The sequence below is a fragment of the Solea solea genome, chromosome 17, assembly GCF_958295425.1.
Source record: "Solea solea chromosome 17, fSolSol10.1, whole genome shotgun sequence".
Classification (NCBI taxonomy): Eukaryota; Metazoa; Chordata; class Actinopteri; order Pleuronectiformes; family Soleidae; genus Solea; species Solea solea.
Genome location: NC_081150.1, coordinates 18,823,389 through 18,847,802, shown reverse-complemented (window position 1 = coordinate 18,847,802; position 24,414 = coordinate 18,823,389). Strand labels below are relative to the sequence as shown.

Below are 24,414 nucleotides of genomic sequence, written 5' to 3'. Positions count from 1 at the left end.
TCAAAGGTTTCACATCTTCTTCAAAAGGGACTCACACAGACTTTAACTAACTCTTGGCTCTGGATTGGCAGCTACTGCAAGTAAACAGATGCCAATGTGATGTTGAAGAACGGCCTTTTCTGAGAAGATGGAGTTCTGTTTGAACTTAATCGTGTTGTGACTGGCTTGCACCTGTGGTTGAATATTGGCAAATCATGCTTTGACTGGCTGGCACTTGTGTGTCGCTGCTTGGAAACTTTCTAAACTTTGTACACTACGTACATGTGTGTACAAGTTCTGGCTTCATGCAGCTGTGGTTGTACAAAAAAACGTGTAACTACTTGTGTTTTTGGGTGGTTCAGTCAGCCTGACTCACCGTCAACATGGGACTAATAACATGAAATGACTTTTTCATGAGAACATCACATGTACTTCCTTCCTGCTGTTGTTAGCGTGACAACGTGACAAAGCTTCCCTTGTTTCTCGTTACTATTTTAGTTTTTGGACGTTTTCACAAAGCCGTCACCAGCAGAAAACAATAAGCCAAATAATCAGATTATTTTTTTTTTTTACCCTTCAAGTTACCACCCTGTCAGCTATTATGGCAGAACAACCATCAAAAAAAGCATTGTGTACCTCCAGAATCCCTGCTGCTTCCTAACTCGGCTCGTTTCCAGTCACCTTTTGCTTCCCTGTCATGATCTTTGTACGCTCGGCTGTCAGCTTCAGCAAATGCAGATGGAAAGTGTCCGAACTCATGCAGTGAAATGTGCTGGTTTTTGTTTTCAGGACGAGGGGAAACAAAATATGGGAAGCTGCCAGAGATACTGACAATAATGAGCAGATTTATAACGATGTTTCATCTCAGTGACTGATGCAGAATCTTGTGTCTTATGACGACATGTTTGGGGTTGATGGTGAGTTAAGGGTCCAGTTTATGGTGAACTCTAATCACATGAGTCAACATTAGAGCAGTTCCCAGTTGGCACTGGATCTGAATTAGTTTTGAAAGCTTCAAGAACCACGACTGTTGTCCATTGTAATCCAGCTGAAACAACACTGGAGACGATTTAATCAAAAAAATTGGATGCCTGTCTGATCGCAGATCAGAGATTTTGTGAGATTTAATACAAGCCCAAGATTTAATGGAGACCAATTGATTAGCGGAGGGAAACCGGCGAAGGTGTGCTCGTCCGAGCCAAGCTGCACTGCCTCGCGTTCCCCTCCAATCACTCACTGACAATAAAAACCTTTGAGCGAATCCATCAAGGCGCGGCGAGAGGAACCTCGAGTTCGGCTAATGGCCGTCGTTCCGTTGCCACGGAAATCCATCAAGCGGTTGCACTGGGCCAGACCAAATCAGTCAAACACAGGGCAATCAATGAGGTAAGGCAGAAAGACAAGCGGCGTTTCCTGGAGTTGGAAGCCAACTGCGACACATATTGAATCACTCATTTGTATTTTGTTCGTATGCATCATTCACCAGTCAGTGATTGGTTTTTTTCTTAGGTTATTTTTACATGAGAGAAAAAATCAGCACGTATCATTCCACAGTCCACAGGAAACAACCTCCGAGGAGGGAATTGTTGCACTGACAACGAAATACAATAAAAGAATCTGAATAGAGTGATTTGTACAGCTGGAGCCTGCATTTTTGATTTGGCTTGACTCTGAATGACATTTCCAGGTTTTTGTCAGTTTTTAACACTAAGACATCTATTCACTGCCAGAAGGCCAATTTACAATGGTTTATATATGGCATGTTAGTATTATTTCATCATAAGATGGAAGTAAAACATCCCAAAATGCCTTATTTAGTCACCAAGTTTGAAATTATAGAAGGTAGATGGCAGTTTTCTTCAATATGCTTTCAACACAGACAAAAGTGGAGTATGCAATTATAAATTATCGCCACATATTCACACATTTTATTTAATTTTTCACTGAAAGAAGTCAAACAGGTCGTGTTTTATGTTAAGTACACATAAAGTCTTTGTTGTGCTTGTTCACATCCTCGGACCAGAAGATATACCACCAAAATATAATGACTCTGCTCTAAATTAAGGATGGAAACTTAACTTATTTGTGAATTGTGACTGATTTGGGACCTACTTTTGCCTCTACGTGCAAATATTAGCATAACTACTGTATTTGTTGGCATAACTGGGATTTTTTACACTAATCTGTGGTTGTCCTGCGGGGATGAAGGAGGCAGCAGATTAGATTACCGTGCCAGACACGACCGTGGAAGGAGACTGGGATTAGTTTCCATCAACATCAAGTTTAAATTTTAAATATTAAAACATAGAACAGATCTTCACAGTGGGAGTTTTCTTGATTGCTGGACAGCATTAACTGAATTTCACACACTAAAAAAATCACTAAATTAAAATGAGTCACTGCTCAGTTCCCGTGATACGAACATCACTTCACCAAATTACCAAAGTATTTGATGATTTGGTATTTTAATTAACTTTTTTTTAAAAAACAAACCACTTGTCTTGAATTTCAAGTTTCCTTGAGTTGCAATTCATTCACTCATTGCCCCTCTTTTTCTTTTATAATTTTTCCATCATAGATGATGAGCTCTCCTTTTCTGACATCTTTCTTACATCTTTCTTTTCCTCTGCTCATTTATCACAATCACAGTATTTGTTAACCCCTTTTTTACTTTGATTTTTAGGGAAAAGCTGGCGAAAGCTCGCCTCCATAATTCCCGTGGCCTCCGGCGCACCCTGTCCTAGTGCAGATTCTCACTCCTAAACCATCAAAAACAGCCTGAAGAAGCCGCCTCACCGAGGACAAAGTGACGAGGTCGATGAGGATCGCGAGTCATCACAAAGGTTTAGACAATTTTGATTTCGCAAAAGCGGCCGAACACTTCTTCATTTCAACGAAACGCAGACGCAAATGGACACAAACGGACAATCGTGACATTTTTGACCGAGTCGCGTGTTTTCATACGTCGCACTTATTCGGACTCGGCATAATGAAGTATTTCTGGTTCATTTTATTGTTTATTTCTCATGTAGTTTATTATAATTCGATTTTTGCCGTTTGTGGAACGTTTGTTTTCCAAAATTCAATGAAAATGTGGGGTTTTTTTCCCCGTCGGTTTAAAAATACTGTATGTCCGGCATTAAACACGCATGGCTGGGATTTTGAAATAGAAACGGCCACATTGACCGACAAAAATATCTTCTAGTGTAAACTCGAGGCAAGACACTCAATCCCCCAGATGAGTCTTTATCATTCGCTAAGTAAAATTGTACTTTCTTGATTTTATGTCAATATTAAAATTATTGTAAAAAAAACAAAAAAACAGGTGAATTATTGCCTACTTGTCCATTTTTTGGCTCCTTTCATGAATCCTTCCTCACATTGTCCCTCTCTGTCTTTACAACACTGCTGGCAGTCCTTCCTGCGTCCTTCCCTGCATGAAGCACTTAGCCTAGATTAGCAGAAGGTCTGGAGTCCTTTATATTTCGTCCATCTCTCCATACATTACTCCCCGGCTTCCTGCAGACTTTCCCTCCTCCTCCTCCTCCTCCTCCTCCTCCTCCTGCGCTCTCTCTCTCTGGCAGATGAGGTTACACGCTGTGATCTGTATGCAGCCGGCGACGTTAAAAGCCTGCCAGTAGGGTGCACGCCGTCGGTACCAGCTGTATATTTACTGATCAAATTTTCATCAAAGGCTCGGGTCCCTTTGAGCCGGGGCCAGACAAGGAGCGAGACAGAGTGACTCCTCCACTGCCTTTACCTGCTCCTTCTGTCCGTCTTCAACACCTTTCATCATCCATCATCCTGCTGCTACACTTCACTCACACGCTACATTCAAAATAACACCCGGACAAAGCACTTTGAAGTTTCACTGAAAGGTATCAGTTTTATTTTTTTATTTTTTATTATATCCTGACTTCCCGTTTCTACGGGCAACACAACACGACGCGGCATGAGCACAGGTCACGCTCGCGCCGATCCTTCGCACTTCCGTCACACATTCATGCGAGAGAGCGAGTCGCGTAATGTCGGACCATTGTTGAACGGAATGAATCCATTTTTACTGGGGAAAAACCCGCCCGGCAAAAGTGCACAGCTCTGCTTCATCTGCGTGAGCTTTTATCGAGAGAGTGTTGCCACAGTGTGAGTTTACAGGTGAGAGTTCAGCGCGTTAGAAAAACTGGAGTGCTGTATGAGAACTTACATTAGTACGTTCAATATTTACTTCAAAACCAAAAAATGATTTACAGATAAAGTTCTGGAATCCCAGTGTTGGTGAGGCATAACTTTCATCTCCATTCTTTCCCGGGCTTTATTTGCTGTTTGCAGCACTCTTTCAGCACCACACCACCAATAACCAAAATTCAGACCCCCTGTCCATCAGCAGCCTCCATCCTCCAAGGCCAAACCCCCCCCACCCCGTCAGCCCATTCATCTACTGCCTCCACCTCTGAGGAGACCCTGACCTGCAGCTGAGAGAGAGAGAGAGAGAGCGCGACCTTCCAAAGGCTCGGACTGAAATACTCGGTGAGTCATAAAAAAAGAGGAATCCGGGAGCGGCTGCCAAGGAGAAACAACGACGACGAAGAGGAGGAGTCAAGAGTTGACTGCCTAACACTTGTTGAGCGCATGGCGAGGTTCAGGAGATGTTTTCAGCTTTTGTCCAGGCAGCGTTTGGATTCACAGAGACAAGGCGTGAATATTGTAACAATCCAGGTTGCTTCAACACTTGTACGACGCCAATTTCACAACACAATCGTGCGTGACGTTGTCGAACGACTGGTTTAACGTCCAAGGGGTAAGATAATGTAGGGTTTAATGGTAGATACGACCGTATATGTTTGTATAAGTGTGAAATCACTTCAAAATAAAAGAAAAACTTCATTCATAGGGCCACCATTTTTTTCCACCAAGGACGGACCCTTCAGATTGTGTGTTTTACCTCGTGAAGCGAGAAAATAAACAAACACAACACCTTTTGTGGTATGTAAAGGATGTAAATCAATCGCCAACTATTTTTAATAATCGGTTTGAAGCTTTTTTCATGATTAAAACACGATTTCTAATTGTTTTTGCGTCTTAAATGTGAATATATTCTTCGTTTCTTTTCTCCAGATAACAAAGAAATCATTCAGGTGAATCATTTTGGTTTGTGGACAAAAACAAGACGTTCGAGAACGTCATCATTTCCAGGTTCGACAAACTCTGATCGATTACTCGGGAAAGTAATCGACAGATTAATCAACGATGAAAATAATCATTAGTTGCAGCTCTATTCTGGACCTTTAATCGTTGATACCCTCCCTGAAGACGAGTAGATTAAGCTACTTTATTTAAGAACAACACTATTTGCTGCACATATTACGTGACATTACATGGTCACACACACCAGCCCAGTTTTACAGTATTTAGTATTTTTGTATTAGTTGATGAGGGATGCTAGTGCTAGCTAACCGCTAACGTTAGCCACACTGTAAAGCAAAAAAAGGTGCACTTATACTAATTTAACAGGCTAAATTTAAATGTTGTGTAGGAGGAGGTTATGGATCTAAGCAAAGGTACACACTCTTCTGCAGTGCTTCCCAAAGTCTGGGTCAGGACCCACAGATGGGTCGTGGGGGCTATTTTTTGGGGTCCCTAAGCAGTCATCAGTCAGTCATCATCTACCGCTTTATCCTCTGCCAGAGGGTCGCGGGGGGTGCTGTGCCAATCTCAGCTACATCGGGCGATAGGCGGGGTACACCCTGGACAGTTCGCCAGTCCATCGCAGGGCCACACACAGATAGAGACAAACAACCATTCACTCTCACACTCACTCCTATGGTCAATTTAGGGTGTCCAATTTACCTATCCCCACATTGCATGTTTTTGGACTGTGACTGGGAGGAAGCCGGAGAACCCGGAGAGAACCCACGCACACACGGGGATAACATGCAAACTCCATGCAGAAAGGCCCTTGTTCCAACCGGGGCTTGAACCCGGGTCTTCTCGCTGCAAGGCGAGAGTGCTAACCACTAGACCACCGTGTGGCCCGTGGTCCCTAAGCAACTTTTTATAATTAAGATTTATGTGGAAAAAGAACGGCATAAAATTAAGATTTAATTGATTTTTTTTACCACACATTTCTTGGAAAGTTTTACACATAATAGCTACAGTAAATTAGCTGCTGCATTATGTGCAAATTTATGGCTCCCCATATAAAAACGCTGCTCGACAGAGTGCCAATCTTTGCTAGGTTTGGGGCCACAGTCCTTAAACTTGGCAAATAAGAAATACTGGTTGTCAGGATTTCTTTTGTGTGTCTGTGAGTGTGTGTGTGTGTGTGCTGAAGTGCTGGAACGTTCATTGATTTTTGTAAATGGGTTTTGCTAACAAAGCTCTACAACCTGCAATCTATCTCTCTGCTAATTAGGAAGCACTTGGCCCCAAAACTTTCTCTCTCTCTCTGCTGGGATGATTTTGTAGATTACATGTGCGTATATATATCTATATACAGTATATATAGATATCTTTATATATAGAGAGATATATACTGTATATACAAGGCTGCTTACACCTGCTAATGTCAAACGAACAAAGGTCAAAGGCCAAGGCACTCCAGATTAAATCTTATCTTAAATTCTTTAGTAACATACTGTAGGTCTGAAAAACACACAAGCTAATTTTTAAATAGATAATACCTTTGTTCGCACCAGGTTTTCAGGGTTCTGAGAACTTCTCTGCAGCGTTATCAATTCTTAAGTGGAGTCGAATTATTCATTAAGAGACCGAGACTCGTAATTAAAAGAGATAAAGAAGAGGAGATATTGAAGTGAAGTGAGATTAACACAAATCCCTGCAGAGTAGAGGGAACAGGCCCTGAGTGTAATACCTGCCCATGACATTTTCACAGCCTCTTGTCACCGAGCAGATTTACACTCGCCCGTGCACGCAGACTCAGAAGAACTGGCACTAAGTCATGCAGGAAGGCCCTATAGGATCTCCCCCGCACTCATTTTTCTGAATAAATCCAGTCCGGCGCAGCACGTTCACAACATCAATACCAACCAGAGAACAAAAAAACATTTAGGGTTTTCTGCAAGTGTTCAAGTAATCAATACTTTGTGGAACCAAGAGCGTGTAGTGCGGCTGGAAGCAAACTAATCTAACTGTGTAAAAGAGCAGCCCAAGAACTTACCTTGGCAACCACTAATGGGACACATTTATCTGTACCACCGGCAATTAAAAGAGATATTAGTAACGATTTAGAGCATCTAAAAACACTCATTATCTCACTTAGTCTCTGGTGTTGTCAGTCCCCTGTTCTTTACCATCTGTTTCGATCAATCAGCCGACATCATCTAACTTGCCGCAAAGGTGTAGTGAAGGTGGAGAAACGGCCACAGGAAGTGTCTTACCTCTTTTCCGGACAGGTAGTAGGCAGACAGCAGACCTCCAACAAAGCGGATGTTGACCTCGAACACGGACACCTCTGCATTCTGCAGCAGAGACAAAGCACAAACAAGGAAAATTAAATAAAACTATAGAGAACATTCGCTACCTCCTCTAGGTATGATGAATTAGGGGATGAAGGTTTCTGGGCCTTTGAGGGCTCCAACAGTTCATTTTAAACAAATACAGTCCTGCAGTGAATAAGTAAGAGTAATGGACAGGGCAAGACGAATAAATGACCTGTAGAAATGGTGAGAAATAGCCTTTATGAATAAATCTCTGTTTTTGGAGAGTACGGGGTTCTACTGTACTCTCTGTGAGAGGAAACAAGAGAGCTGCCTGCATGAGTCGATTTTTATCTGTTACCTATTTTTAGTCTGAACCGCAGGTGCTTCAGTAATTATCACAAGACACACACACACACACAAAAAACCCATCTCAGACATCTCAACCGTTTTTAGCCAAACTGGCAGAAAGACTCCAGGGAGGGACGGCGGCGTCCTCTCCTCACTAAATTATCTCAACGTTTAGAGAATGCAAACTAAATGCGAAATGTCACCCATTTAAGGGATGGCAGGGGAATGTGGATTCAGTCTGAGGTCACTGGTCTATCACAGGGCCACCACAGTCCCAGGATATTAACCAAAAACACCACTGAACCACCATGTCGTCCACATTTCAGACATATTGATGATATTATACTTTAGCGATCAGTCAACTTGTTTTTTTTCCCCCCTGTATTTCCATCTTCATTTTGGAATATGATTGTCTCATAAATATTGTAACCATAAAGAGGTAAACGTTGTGACATATTATGAGGATTAACCTTCTTATGATATATTGATTGGCAGGGGACAACAGCGAGTCACAGATTCGTCAGAATCTGTGTTTATTTCATTATCGATTGCAAAGAAATCAATTTTTTTGAGTTGATCTGATGGTTATTTTCATAATTGATTCATCTTCTTGATCAACAGTTTACTAAACCAAAGTTTACTAAACAAAAGTCTGAAAATCCTCAGTTTTCTTTCTTATGCGGAGCAAAGAAACCAGAAAATATTCACTTTTTAAAAGCTAAAGTGTCTGAGAGCTTGAGTTAACAACTTAAACACACTCAAAATAGTTTAATAATCGATTAATAAACGATGCATCATTGTGGCCACGTTGCTTTCATTGGCTGTCTATAAATAGGGGTTGAAAATAAAGCACTTTTTTAAGATGCAAATGCATTTTTCTTTACTTTAACCCCCTTAAATTCTGCTTTAAATGACGAGAAAGACTGCATCCAAATGTAAAGTGCCTCCATTTCTAGACAGACAAATAATTAGACAGAAATACAGGTTTGCTGGAGCATTTGTTTGAGCAGAACAACAATGATGCTTTGTTTGTTTCCTCTCTATCCCCCTCCACCTCCTTCCCTTTCTCTCTCTCCAGAAGTCTCTCTGTGTTTGACTGACAGCTCTCATAAGTCACTGCTGTCGACCAGAGGCAGGACAATAGACTCTGTCCTATTGAATAAAAAAACAAATATGTCAGACAAAATATGTTCTGTCATTTCTGCCCGAGTCTGAGTGACAGATTGAGGAGTTAGATGGTGCCGTTAATTCGTCCTAATTATTTTTTTTGCCTCTGCCACAGACGGGCAGCCGCGACGCACACGGCCATTATTTCTTCCTGCTGCTGCAGTTTTAATAAACTAAGAGTGAAACATTGTTTTATATAAAGAATGGAGTCACGAAATGTGTCACTTTTAAATATTCATACCGCTGCGTCTTGTGTGTGTGCATGTGTGTCTGCCTTCGGCAGCCGCGAGTGCTTTAAACCCGCCGAACAATGACTCTCCAAGTCAGCAGTTGTGCAACGTTATCTCATTCCCGCACGAGGGCCTGACAAAGCTGGCAGGCGAGAAGTCGTGTCTCCTGATGGTGCAACATTAACACCATTACAGAGCTCACAGGAAACTGACTAAGCATCTAAGCCTGGCCTTTTCCTCGCTGAGAACTAAATAAAAGTTGTCACAGGTTGAGCCACTGAGATAATGTTCCAGAGCACTTACCATCTACTCGGGCCAATGACTACTGCACAGGCCGTACATGTGGTTATAAAGGATAGGAATGAAGAACACAACCTACTGTACGATGACCACAGACAGTGGTGGTTTTGCTTGTATTTCACTGATTATTTATTGTTAGGTAGTCGTAGTCTTGTCTCGTCGGTAGTCTAGTCTTGTCCCGGCGGACCACGGTAATCGGTAGACACTCGGTAGTGTCGCGTGACCACAATACTCGGTAGACTTGCGTGACCATGACAGTCTTGACATGACAAGTTATTAGCTCCGGTAAAGCTAACAGCTAAGCTAACATCTGAGTCAGCAGATTTACCCGCCACTTTCCGAATGCATTGGGTGTCGTGATTTTTCGCTCAAGAGGATGACTTTGTTTATCCTTGTCATAACACCATGGCTGGATATTTAGAACTTTAACAGGTTTTTTTTAAGTTGGAATTGAGCCTATGACTGTACTGTAGTGGGGTCACGATAAATAAAAGTGCATTAATGTCACTACTTTGGGGTCAAACTAAATTTTCTACAATACGCAGGATTAGCTCTGGGAAAATCGCTTTCATAATAACAAGGCAAAATTGTTATGGAAACTGAAATATCTCTAAATTGATTGATATTTACTCAAGTCGAAAATTGAATCAAATCAAGACCCTGTGAATTGGAATCAAATTGATTCAGGAAATCAGCCGTGATCCGCAGCCAGAATGACTGAGACAGTGTTTTGTACATAACGACTTTACCTGGGCAGACCTCCAAAGACGACTAACCAATGCCAGAGGATATTTGGAGATTTCATCAACGTCCCTGAGAAGATGTCTGAATGCTGTCACCACTTCTGTCATCACTAGTCATCCCAAGTCTCAGTCTCTTCCACTTTATATTCTCTGCTTTCTGTGTCTCCAAAGCTAGCACACTTATAAATAAGATGCATCTCAAAAAACTCAAGGTGACTACCTGGGCTTTCAAGTGTCCTACAAGCTCAACAACTGTGTTTTCAAGTTTCAGACGTCCTCAGAGGACGCATGTATATTTAAAGACCTACTTTGCTGGATTGTATCATCCCAGTCACTGAAAGTTAAGCCGCTCTCCTTGAATGTTTGGAAGAAACTTCGCGTCGAAACAAAAGCCGACCAGAGTCGTCTCATTAAAATGGGCTTTTTGTAAAGGCGCTGGAGAAAAGTGGGAAACAAAGCTTTATGAAACTGCAGAAAAGGGAAATTCAGAAAACTAAATGGGCCTCCTGCTGTGATGGTGGAGTTTGAGTGGCAGAATGACGGCTGATAAACACTGCGACACTGAACCTCCACATCTGTGCAACAGTGACACTTTTAATTTAGTTACAGAGCATTAAGTAATTTAAAAGTGGTAATTTAAGATTAAAGCTAAACTGAAGGCACATACGGCACACGACATTTAATCTAAAGATCAGATTCTGCTGGTTGTGGATATCTGCCAATACCATATGAGAGCTATTTATTCTTTAATGTCATTGTTTTTGCTGGTATTATGAACAAAGATGGCTATTTATCACCTTGTTGTGTCCGATACTGTTACAGAAATCACAAATTTACCTGTTTGTTGTACCAACAAAGCAGTTCATAACTGCTGATTTCAGCTGATACATATGACCTGCCTGTGTTCAGGGTAGCACTTACTGTACGTCATGTTATCGAGGTCCGGCTTCACTGCTTTCTAATTTAGGGTTCACGTTGCCAAATTCATGCTCTAGTTGGTCCTGAAATTTCCGTTTTGTTTTAATAACCTTGTCTTTAATGAACATGAACACAGAAGAGATAAGAGTTTCCAGGAGAATCACTAATAGGTTTGGCTAGGTATCACTTTATCACGTGGCCACGACAGTCGGCAGACAGTCGGCAGACAGTCGGCAGTCTCGCGTGACAACGATAGCCGGTAGACATTCAGCAGTCTCACATGACCAGGATAGTTGGTAGAGAGTCGGTAGTCTCGCATGACCAGGATAGTCGGTGGTCTCACGTGACCACGATAGTCGGTAGTCCAGCGTGACCACGATAGTTGGAAGATAGTCGGTAGTCTCGCATGACCACGATAGTCTGCAGATAATCAAGTCGGTAGCCTCGCATGACCAGGATAGTTGGTAGAAAGTCGGTAGTCACGCATGACCACGATAGTCGGCAGATAATCAAGTCGGTAGCCTCGCATGACCAGGATAGTTGGTAGAAAGTCGGTAGTCACGCATGACCACGATAGTCGGTAGATAGTCGGTAGATAGTCGGTAGATAGTCGGTAGTCTCGAATGACCACGATAGTCGGTAGTCCAGTGTGACCACGATAGTTGGAAGATAGTCGGTAGTCTCACGTGACCACGATAACCGGTAGACATTCGGCAGTGTCACATGGCCACGATAGTTAGCAGATAATCAAGTTGATAGCCTCGCATGACCAGGATAGTCGATGGTCTCACGTGATGATAGTCGGTAGTCTCACATGACCAGGATAGTGGGTAGATAGTCGATGGTCTCGTGTGACCACGGTAGTTGTAGTCTCGTTTGACCACCACCTTTTTATCACCAGAACATTTAAGGCAAAGTCAAACTCTACATGACCCAGCTAAAAAGTCTGTGCATATGCTGTGTTCCAATGTAGTAGAAACTCAGAAACCTCTGGGTTTCCCCCCAAGTTATGATACCAAGATGGGAGCCACCATACAAAAACTACTACCTTTAACGTTAATAGCACTTTGGTCGCATCCGACTGACTCAAAAAGGATTTCAAGAACACATGGGAACGCTGTGAATGGACCAAACCCTCATATCATAATCCAATTCTTGATTTGGTGTTTTAATCAGAACTCATAAAAACAACAGCTAAAACTACAGATACAAAGACACAGAAAGCCCTTCTTCTGTTCTTACTTAATTAGGAGGCTCTTTGTAATGAGGAGGACTCTACAATCAAGGCAAACTTCAAAAGAAAAGTGTGTGGTGTGGTATAGTGTGTGTTTTCCCGCAGATGTGTCTTACGTGTTCCCGCGTTGTTAAACTAATCAGCCAGAACACAGCAGTCCTTCAGAAATTAGCACAGAAAAACACTCCCGCCTACGATACTCGATGACCTTTTTATTAATGTTTGCTCATCACAAAGATGAGATTCTCCATCTCTGCTGTAGATTTTGTAGATCAATATCATCTTTTTTAATTACAAGCCATTTCGCATACAAACTCAGACCATTTTTTAATCACTGTTTAAAAATGAAGAATCAAGTTTCTGTAATGAAAATACAAACATGCCACTTTCAATTAACTGAAGTTAAACTGTGTTCACACAGAAATAGAACATATTATGTAGAATATGCAAAGTGATTGGAGCAGAGCTGTGACAGGAAAGAGCAATAATAAACATTAAAGTAAAAAAGATGAGAACATGAAAATGAAAGAAGGAAGAGTGAGTTTGATTTCTTACTAAAGCAGCGCTTTTTTACGCGACACATTTTCAGCTCTTTCAACTGCATCACAAATACAGTATTAAAAAAATGTTCAAAATGAGCACCTAGAAATTGTTGGTTTATGATGTTTATTGTAATATACTTTGGTTTTTCTCCTTTAATTAAGTTTTTATTTGTCTCATGGGCACAGTTTGATCCTCTAAATGAAAGAAGGAGAATTATTATAATCAACTGTTATAGAACACGTTCTTCTGGATGTAACATGGCTCTTGTGATGTTCTTCCTTGTTTGTCCACAAACCTTTAATACATCACAACTGTGTATTTGGTGCACCAACACCTAAATGTACATATTAAAATCTCTGCAACCACAGTGTGTCTCTGCATGTATTCAATATATGGTCGACTCCTAGGATTCAATACATAGGGGTCGACCAAAATTGTTTTTTCAGGGCAGCTATCGAGACTGATTATCATTAGTTAATGAGGAGACTATTGGAACGGATACGCATTTACAGTGCAACAGAACTTTTTTACCGATATTTACACTTTTTATAACAAACTTTAAATAAAAAAATTAATGTATAAAGTGTCCAGTCTTACTTTTTCTCTTGTCATTCATATGGACATTTGGTAACAGAGTCTACAGTAAAACAGTGACCCCCTAAAAGTTTGATAACGGCAATTGTCAAAATGCCGAACATCAATCCCCAATATTTGGCCAGGCCAATGATTGGTTGCCCCCGAATTCAATACATTATTAAATTAATTATACTGGGGATCAAATGGACCATTTTTATTTATTTGGGCAACAACATACCGCATTGTCAAACCTGTATCCTGTAACACGTGCAATGACTTACCACGTTAAAGTCGAGGTTCTTCTCGACCCAGTCGGTGGCAACGTCAAATTCCTCAAACATTTCCATGATGTAGAGCGTATCCAGAGCATCCACGATCGTCGCTCCTTTGATACTTCCTGCATGAGACACAGAAGAGTTAGGGAAACGGAGCGTTAGATTTGCTGGATGTTGTATTTCCAAGAACTTGCTTCACACTGTCTTGCTAAACACAACTAATTCTGGGAAGGTAGCTGTATAACAATAATAAAACAATACGCTTTTGGCTCTCCTATATGAGCAAGAAAACACCAGTGATGATCACCGAAAATGTTTATTTTACAGCTATGAATGACAACAGATGCTGGCAGCAGTTTCACATAAAAAAAAGAAAGAAAAAAGCAGCAGACGTGAAGAAGAGTTGAGTTTGGAAGGTGAATAATTTATTTTTGCTCAGCAGATGGTAAGAGGCAGCGATTATCAGCGCCGACGGAACGTCGGGAGAGCTGCTCATCTCTACTGATTGGCCTCACAGCAGCAGGGAAGACACACAAAGCATCATTTCAGCTGTGTCAGTAGAAGAATACAACCACCCCCCCGAGAATTCAAACCCCGTCGTCTGTGTGTACATGTCCGAGAAGCTGAGTAAATCGTGAAGCACGCGGCACAGACCGCTCTCCTAGAGCTTTTAGTCCTCACATTTTATACATCCGCAGACACGACCTCGTCGGTCTGAGCTTGAGACAACATGAGAAAGACAATGTGGAAAGATGAAAAGGGAGGATGAGGAGGTGAAGAAAGAACAGCAACAAAAACTGACAAACACACACAGACTGAAAGAGTCCAGGAGAGACGAGAAAGTGTTTGACAAGGTGAGAGGGAAGCCGTGGACATGTGGACTGTGTGAATATTCCTCTGTAGGTGGTGGGAGGAATCAAAGGCAGCTAAAAGCTTTCCATTAAAACAAAAATGCTGACTCATCATCCACAGACAGAGCTCTGAACTACTGCTGTCCATCACAGCCAGTGCTGTTATCACTGTAGGTGAGTGTGTGTGTTTTTTTATGTATTTTATTTATAAATCCACTCCTGCAAAACTCTGTCAACGACTTGTGAAGGAGATTTTCAGTGGTGTGAGAATTTGCGGGCCATTAGCCTAGCTTAGCGTCAAGATTAGAGGTGGGAATCGAAGGCTATTGATTTTACGTGGTCCACGATAATATCACGATACACCAGTTCTGCAATAAACAGTATATTAAAAGGCAATTGTATAAGACAACAAGAATTTGTGACATCTAATGGCGAGAGAGCAGATTGCAACAAAACCACGACTCCTGCTCACCCAAGAAGCGACCCCTTAAATCTGAACTGATGTTCGGAAGTCTCAAGATTTAAGTCTCTTGGGCTAGCCATTGTTAGCATTCCGTTGAAAACAATGGCATACAAACAGCACAGCAACAGGTAAACACTAAAAAAGTTAAACAGTCCTATGTGTATGACTTATTTAATGTGAAACAAATATGACAGAAGTGTTGCTAATGGAAAAAGGTTGCAGAATCCCATGTCGGGTTTGGTGAGTTAGCTCCAGATTTCCAAGTTGGAAATTCCATGTTCTGACTATTAATGGAACGCACCGTTTATGTGCCATTAGATATCACATCAATCCAATAAAAACCAATGTCAGTCAACAAACTGCATTTATTCGTCATCTGCGATTGTTGACTACGTTTGCAGAAGCCGTGCTACAGAAATGGGGAGCACGTAAGTGGAGGTGTCAGCAGATACAGTCACTTGTCCTTCCTGTTTTTCATCTCACTCACATTTTCGCTCCACTGGAGCCTCCAGAGCGACAAAGAGAGGACGAGACACTTTACTCTCGTCCATTGTCTTGTCACTGCACTTCCTTCCCCCTCACTGATCTCAGTGTGTGTGAGTGTGTGTGTGATGTTCAGGATACACATGGTCAAAATGTGACCAGAATATTAATTCTATATATGGATATAAAAAAAGACGTTGAGGAGGAAATGGTTCATACAAGTTTTACTACATTTCATCTTTGGTAGAGGAACTCAGTGAATACACTGATCTTATGGGGCCTTTCCATCATACAGTTCTAGCACCACTCATTTTTATTGCTTTTCCATCAGTGATGGTACTTGGTGACTTTTTTTAGTACCTGCTCTGATAAGGTTCCTAGCGAGCTGAGCCGATACTAAAATGTGACGTCAACAGACTGTTGGCTACTGATTGGTCAGAGAGTGTCGTCACTGGAAGAGTCATGAGCGCAGTGTCCGATACAAGAATCAAAGCGAACAATGCCAAACTGCAGATCAGTCTAAAAGATTGCCCCTGAAATCCACTGAAAACATGAACGTTAATCTCAAACATTTAGCAAAGGAAATGGGGAACAGGGGAGTTTGTGTATTTAGGGACAGCACTGCTGAAAGCCCGCGATCGTGTGCCTGAATCTTTGAAAATCTGAAATCGTTAAAATCAACTGATTCTAATGATTCAGACACACCGAAAACAACTGCTTTACAAGTCACTACAAGTTTGTGCCGCGTATAAAACAAGGTCATGGCAGTTTCACGTAGTTGTACTATGACGACTCCGCCCACATTGCGGAGGTACGATGAAGTAATGGAAACGATGAGTCGTGCTGGAACTGTACAGTGGAAAAGCGCCATTAGAGATTTCTGATCAGAAGGTGCCTGGTTCATGTCCTTGAGCAAGACTCTCGACCTCCAATTGCGTCTTCAGTGTACGCTCTTGCTTTGCACTGCAAGGCTGCCCTGAAAACTTTCTGAAAATGGCACACCTATGTGTATGTGTGTGTGGACAGAGCCACCTTGGCAGGAATCGATTACTGACTGAGCCTCCCTGGCTCAGGACCAGAGACCCAACAGGTCTGGGGCCCCGGAGCATCTCAAACATTTCTTGCTGACGAGTCAAACGGCCAAAAAAAAAAAAAAAAAGAAGAGACTCAGCGACAATGACAAACGAGGTGTTCACTGTCCTTAAATCCTGACTCGTTTCAGAGTGCCAGTTGGAGGCTTTTAACGTGTTCGTGCCCAATGACTTACTTTCTAAAAATACTTACCTTTGTCTTGGGCTCTGAGAAATGTTGTCTGATTTTGAGACCTAGAAAAATCTATCAGGGCTAAGATTATAGACTTTTGTTGAAAACCCAACCATATCCTGATAACATCAATAGATAATGTCCTCACAATAAAGTAAGAAACACTAAGGATGACTCAAACCACTTTTTTTTTTTAAATGTCTTTCAACTACCAGTATCGTTCCCAAGTTGTCCTTCAGTGCGGTAAAGTCTTTTACCTGTTTTAAAACAACTTTTTGTATGTGTTAACCCGTGTTTTGTTAAGTATTTTTTGTCATATTTAGGGTTTATGAATGCTAAGGGATTTTACTTTTTTCTTGGTCAAATATTCAAGCCATTTCGGACCGTATCCTTAATTTTGAGATGAGCAAAATGGTTCAAAGCTTGGTGCAATCATTTTGTATATAAAAATTCTGACTCTCTACATCCCAACAGTTAGCATACAATTAGAAAATCTGGAGACCACGCAATACTGTAATTAGGTTTGCAAAGGGGCGACAAATTCCCGGTAAATTTCCAGAAACTTTCCATGGGATTTTTAGTTTGGGTGGAAATTCATGGGAATTCATGACAACTGGAAATGTTGGTTAATTTAAAGAAACTGTGTCATAAACAAATATAAACCTTTTGTTTTAAAAAAAGGAGGATAATTATTACATAACATGACACGGATTCTTAAGTGACTAAAACTTAATCACTGAAAAATCAATCATTTTTATGCAACAACAAAAAACATGAATGTTGAGCAAAAATATTCCTGTGCTTGAGGAATCGCATTGATATATACTAACTGTATTTGCATCAGATCTGCTTGTTTTAGCCAAGAATGTTCTACAACTTATTATTTACCAACTACAATCAAGTTCCCAACCTTTAATTCTGAAAATGTCCAGTTTAAACATGAATTCCCATGGAAAGTCCCCAATTTTGAAAAGTCCCAAAATTTGGCAACCCTACCTAATAAACACAAGACTCAAAACGCCTTCTGATACCTTCTCCTCCAACCAATATTAACTTTTCACCTAGTTTTTTTAACAACTTAGCTTTTAACAAGACATTTGTAGACACGTGTAGCCATCAAAAAAATAACACACTCAAATAAACATGTGCAGTCTTTAAAACATGGGAGAAGGATTGTCTGCTGTACCCGTCAGTCACAACCCCAACTTTCTTTCTTCTCGCACATGACAAGCCAGAGAAGAAGAGATGACACCCAGAAGTTAGCGAACAAGTCAAAAAGAAAAAAACTGCCGAGAATTTACGACTAAAGTTCCTATTTCCACTACAGACAGGGACTTCCTGAGCTCTGGAGGCAGAACTTTGATGAGCATCAGCTGCATTTTCTGCTTCTAAATTCCACAATTCTGTTTGGAGGACATGCTCCACGTAAATTACACACACAGAGTTTATTCTCAGTCTTTAAATGACACGACAGCATGCCACCCACCAACAAAGATGATTTCCTGGCCTGTGGGGAAAAGTGACAGTAATCCTGGCACAGGCTCCGCAGAGTGAACCCGCCTCGTTCTGCGTCACGTCCTCGACTCTAGGATTATATTTGAAGGGAAAGACTGCCTCGGTTACTCTCCTGCAGTCTGATATCACTTCACAGTGAGTGCGTTGAATGCATCCGACCTTTTGGAGCTGCTACTATTTAATTTTGTAATTATAATCTTTTGTGTCTCGATCTTATTGTCAAACACAGCTTCGCATGTCAGAGGCGAGACTCGGAGATTAACGCCGAGGTAGATAATAGATGATTGTGATATAGGTCGTCAATAAACTCGCAGGTCGTCTTCTCTGTGCAAACAAGAATAACAACAAGAACATCTTGTGGTTGCAAAATAAAAAGTTAAATACTGCCCGAGGTGACTTTTTCTAGTCATGAATTCAAAAGCATAAACAAGAAGACATGATACTTGTCACAATGGATTATGAATCTAAGGCAGCCTTATTTAGTCCGATTGAACCAAACCCTGGAGCGTTTACCCCATGGTGCAGTTTGTTTAGGTCTGGAGCAGTTCATTTCTCACAGGAAATTATGAAGAAGTGAGATGCCTGACCAAAACATCTCGCAAATTACTGGAGACGATGCACAAGAACACCAAGGTATTCAGAATATTGAATAAAGGTTTGCTAAATACAGAACTTTAGGTGTGCCACCTTGCCGTGCCACCTTGCAACGCCTCGCAGTGTCACCTCGTAGCGCCACCTCTTTACGCACCATTTCCTGCTTTGTTAGTGGTAAAGTTAGCTAGTTGCGGTAACAAAATGACCGGAAGGGGACACACCGCTCTAAACGGTATGAAAGACGGACATTATGTCCACATGAGTTTTGTTTCCAATTTTTGGACTGTCAAGTTTGGCATTTGTGAACGCAAACCAGACCAGCTTGAGAAACTGCAACAATGTGTCATCCACGCGTTGGTTCGGTCCATAAAGGGACCTTTAGGTGTGAAACCATCACCTCGAAAGATACTTATGAATCCAAGGTTGCGTTCACACCAGCCTGATGTAGTCCGGTTGAACCAAACCCTTGAGGGTTCACCCCCTTGGTGCGGTTCGGTTAGGGTTTGTGCAAGCACTGGCCTCGACCCCTGGTGTGGACCAAACGAGGGCCCTCTGGTCCACCTCTTTACGTGTCATTTCCTGTTTTGTCAGTGGTAAAATTAGCTAATTGCACAAACCTGGAGTTATGAAGAAGTGAGATGCCTTCTCAACATAATGGCCTGACCAAAACATCTCACAATTACTGAATTACTGGTGCACAAGAACATGGAGGTATTCAAAATATTCCATTAAAAATGAAAAATAATGGGTTCAACTGGACACTTTTCTTCTGAGTGCCGTCTATGTTCCGACCACATGACTCTTGTTTACAATTTTTAAACCATTTGGTGTTTGGCATTTGTGAACGCAAACCAGACCAGCAGAAAAATTGCAAAAGTGCATCAGAAAACTAACCTTTAGGTATGAACCTGACCTAAAAAAAAAAAGCTGCATCTCACTTCTCTCAACAGAGCCGTTACTAAAAGAGTAGAATAGAATAATGATGCTCCCCGTTTTGTGAAATAACCAACACAGCAGAGCATGGGAGAGAAAGACAGAGGAGGAGAAGAAGAACAAGAAGAAGAGGCGGATGAAAAATGAAAAGAGCTGCTGTTCTGCGTCGACAGGAATCATTAGCTTTCCTGTTTCTAGACACAGGAAGAGGAGTGATGGCAGCAGGGCAGTAGAGAAAAAATGGGGAGACTGAAAGTCCAAAAGCCATTAACAATAAAAGTGTCTCTCTCTGTGTGTGTGTGTGTGAAATAAAACTAAATCCATCCAGTTGGCTCTTCTGTCTACAACCACTTGGCCTCTAATTCGCTACAGCCGTCCAATTTCTCCTCTCCTCCTTCCATCGTTTTCCGTCACATCTGTGTGAGTGTCGCGTTGGTTTTCTTGCTTCACAACCTCCTGAGCCACTTCTTCAGAGAGTTCATTCTCTTTTCAACACTTTCATCCTCTGACAAAACACGTGAAGAGGGGAGTAAAGTTCGGTTTAATTTTAAACTGAGGTGATGTTGACATAACAAATGAAATAGTTTTGACTTGATTGATTGGCTGACAGTTACTTATTCATGCATGTGTACACCTATTAAGTACTGTAATAAGTGCACTTATGTACTTATATTAAAAAATGTGCTGCGACCGTTAATCAATAAGTTGTTTGGTCGAGAAAATTTACAAAAAACGTTGTTTGGTGTTTCCCAAATCTTGAAATGATGATGTTCTCGAAAGTCCAAAAACCAAAATGATTGAGTTTTAATAATTTCTTTGTTATATGGAGCAAATATTCACATTTAATAAGCTTTAAAAAAGCAGAATGTATATTAATTATTAAAAGAAACTCTTCCCAATTGACCAAATACTTTTATTTTCTTTCTTTAGTTTACAATTAATTTAGATCAGCTTAACCATTGCAGCCCTAGTGAAAGGCGTATTTTTGATGACCTGTTTCAGGTTTTTAATATTTACACTGTAGTTCAAACACAGCTGTTAAATAAATGCTGATTTACGTCAATATTGTGTACTTTTTTAAAATGATCCAAGCGTATTGGTGGGGCCGTCGTCTGCTACACTGATTTCTAAATATCAGCCGTATAAAATGCAAATCCATCAACAAGATTTGTTTTCCTCACAGACTTCTTCTTCTTCTGCTAATTATGATCATTCTACAGCTGTGTGCACGCCCTCTACTGGTTAATAACTCAACAAAAAGGGAAATGAAGCAGACTTTGTCAGTTCATTTATGAACAATATTTCAACTTTTTGAATTCTTAACGGCAATGAACTGAAGGGAAATCATCAACATTGCGATTTTGTAGAGACAAACAGACAGAAAGGCAACGACATGTTGCAACTAACTATCATATTCATGATCGATTAATCGGTCGATTCTTTTCTCGATTAATCAAGTAATTGTTTGGTCCATAAAATGTCAGAAAATGTGTGATGATGTTCTCAAAATTATCCAGTTTTAATGATTTCTTTGTGACATGGAGCAAACCCCCCCCCCAGAAAATATTCACATTTAAGATGCTGAAAAATAGCAGAGGGCTAAATAATCAATATAATTGATGATTAATTTAGTTGCGGCCCTACATCTGTGTCTCATTTGATTGACAGGTTGAGCATCAGGCAGCAAAATGACACACACTGGTTCCTCACAACACAATAACCTTCACTTCACACAATCAGCGTCTGTGTGTGTGTTTGCATGCTTGATTGACAATGCGATGTTGTTATCCATCTTTCTCTTCTACACACACACACACAAGCAAACACACCAGAGACCGGTGTGGACAGAGGTCAAAATGCAAATATGATCTGTTCCCATTTAGTCTTCAGGCCTCGCTGAAGGGTAGACGTTGCGTTATGAATCTATAAACAGACGCTGGAATAACAATGTAAGTGTGTGTGTGTGTGTGTGTGTGTGAGTTAAAGCGTTATTGTGAAGAAAACAGGGATTAAGCAGAAAGCCTCCAGTGATCCCTACGAATCTCTCTGCATCTTATTTTGGAGGAACACCGTTAGCTCTTGTGATGCTTGAATATCTTTTTAGTATTAATGTTTGTTATGTTGGTCCCCCCTTCATGTAATTCCCTATCCTTGCACATTAATACTGTATTTTCCATTTGCCTTTTTCTTTCATTGATGAATAAATCAAGTTACTTGACATCTTTAAATGCACGTCTCAGATCAGTTCCACGGAAATGATGCTGAAAGCTCTGAGAACTGTGAACGCCAACAAAAAAATAAAAAGCTTAATCCCTGAGAATTAGTATGCACTCAAAAGGCTTATGAAAAGCTTCTGACATTTTATCAAATCACCACATCAATTATCCCAAGTTTTAACCAAGTGAATAAGGTAATATAACACCTCATAAAATATCATAGATTAATTCGACGAGTGGCGGCGAGCTAAGCTTCCAACAGAGTCCACAGATTTGTTTGTTATTTTGCCGTCTATAGGGAAAAACTACAAATGCGTCCACACGATGTTTTTCGGATGTGTTGGTGTCGCGATCGTTTGCTCCAGAGGACGATTTATGGTTTGTTTGTGTCTCTCATTGTCGATGCAAAACAAAACATCATTGTTGGCTTCTTCTGATGAGCATAGAGGGCTCAGATGTAGGCCAAGATGTGCTCACAGCGCCGTCTGCTGGACAACTTGGTTATTACTTCCAACTGTCCAAAGCACTTCTAGGCTGTATAGGTTAAACTGCTCTTTTTTGTGCATCTTTTACGGAAATATTTAAATTTTTAATGAAGTAACAGGTTAGAAAAATCCAAATTTTGTATAATTCTATGAAAATGTCTCTCATAATAAGGCAAAACTGGTACGTAATCAGTTAATCAGTAGCAATACCTTACCCTTATCACATCTAGGCCCTATCCACATGGAAACAGAACGGAGAGTGTAAACCTTTTAAAGGCCACATAGACCGGAAGCTCCAATTAACGCTGCGTTTGTGTGTGTGTATCTGCGTCATTACCTCGTTTATGAAACCCTAAAGTTTCAGAACAAACAGTTCAGCCACTGCTGAGAAAATAGTGTTGTATTGTTTTCCTGGGCTCTGCGAAGCGGATCAGCACTTCCGTAATTTGATGTCGTCATCAGAAATCCTCACCACTCCTCTCACCACCGTAGCACCTCCCGGTGCGGGCACTAGTCCGGGCACATCCGGTTGCGTACATTCAACCGCAGAAGAAGAAGAACTACTCTGGTTGTAGCTGCTGAGATGCAGAGCATCCACCGTGCCAGAGGGGGAGCTGTGTATCTGAGAGCTGGCCTATCTATTACGTCACTTCCAGGTACCTGGCCAATCACAGGACAGTAGGAAAGCTCTCGTTGGCTGGCCGATCACAACACAGTCCACATTCTGGGGGTGTGGTTTTGGTCTGAAACAGCGCGGCTGACGAGAGCGTCAGTGAGGAGATATTTCGATCGGCTCGTTTGCAGCGATTAGGAGGTTTTTAACCATGAAAACAAGTTAATATATGTAAGTAGACCTCCATAACTAACATATATGTGTGATACAAGCATTCTATGTCACCTTTAAAATGTTTGTAAAGGTTTTTCCTTGTATGTACTGTAAATGCTGTAGTACATGTGCCAGAAGGTTTTATACAAATAAGAATGTATTACAATAAATACAAGACTGATGAGGTCCACGGGCATCTAGAGAAAGAAAATGAAAGTTATGATTAAGCAAAAAGACCAAATATAAGAAATGTTTCCCACAGACGCTCTTTCTGTGATGATAAAACCCAGATTCACCTAGACTCATGTTCAGCTGTGGCCTCCAGCTCTGGGTCACACCGAGGCTTTCGTTTCTTTCCTTTTCTCGCTGCGACTCCACAGCTCCAGGGCCCAACAATGCAACCGGAATACTGAAATGTGGATTATGTCATGGCAGCCCTATGAAGCAAAGCTCATTCAACTCAGCTCTGTGTATCGACAGGTCACATTCAAAGTGACTCAGCTTGTCGCAGACCTTACATGAGTGAGCCCTTCCCCTCTCCTGGCCACGCACTTCTGTTTTCATCTGAGATGGAAAAGACAAGCAGTGGAGCCATGTCCACGTCCATTCTCGTCGACATCCGTTTCACATGATTCATAAAAAGCCACTCCGGTGTTTACTCAACAGCAAGGAGGAGCAGAAATGTGTTTTGTAGCTCAACTGAGACTAGACTTATTTCCATGCCACAGCAACAGCTCACCCTGAGGTTGAACAAAAACAGGGTCTCTAACCCAGGAGATACTGTGTATTGTTCCGCTCGTCACAAGCTGAACTCCTCTTCCTAACCATAGGCGTGTCCCTCCGCGAACAGACCGCCTACAAGAAAACCCTCCCCAGAACTACTTCCCAGCCAATTACCCACGATAGTGGACATCTCATGTTACACTGCCTTGATCTTATCGCCAGTACTTGATTTTTGTCCCCGTAACGTGACTGTGTGAACAGGTCCCCACAACATAAGGAATAACAGGTAAACACATACACACAGCTTGCC

General features: G+C 41.3%; 1 protein-coding gene across 1 annotated transcript in view; it reads right to left on the bottom strand.

Annotated features, from left to right (window-relative positions):
• The window catches only part of man1a1 (mannosidase, alpha, class 1A, member 1), a 136,534-nt gene that overhangs the window by 56,296 nt on the left and 55,824 nt on the right, over nucleotides 1-24,414 (bottom strand). Inside the window, exons 3-4 of the mRNA XM_058613170.1 lie at nucleotides 13,759-13,874; nucleotides 7,377-7,457 (exon numbers count right to left, since the gene is read on the bottom strand). Coding sequence (XP_058469153.1) covers nucleotides 7,377-7,457; nucleotides 13,759-13,874 — 197 coding nt within the window. The remainder of the gene's footprint in view (nucleotides 1-7,376; nucleotides 7,458-13,758; nucleotides 13,875-24,414) is intronic.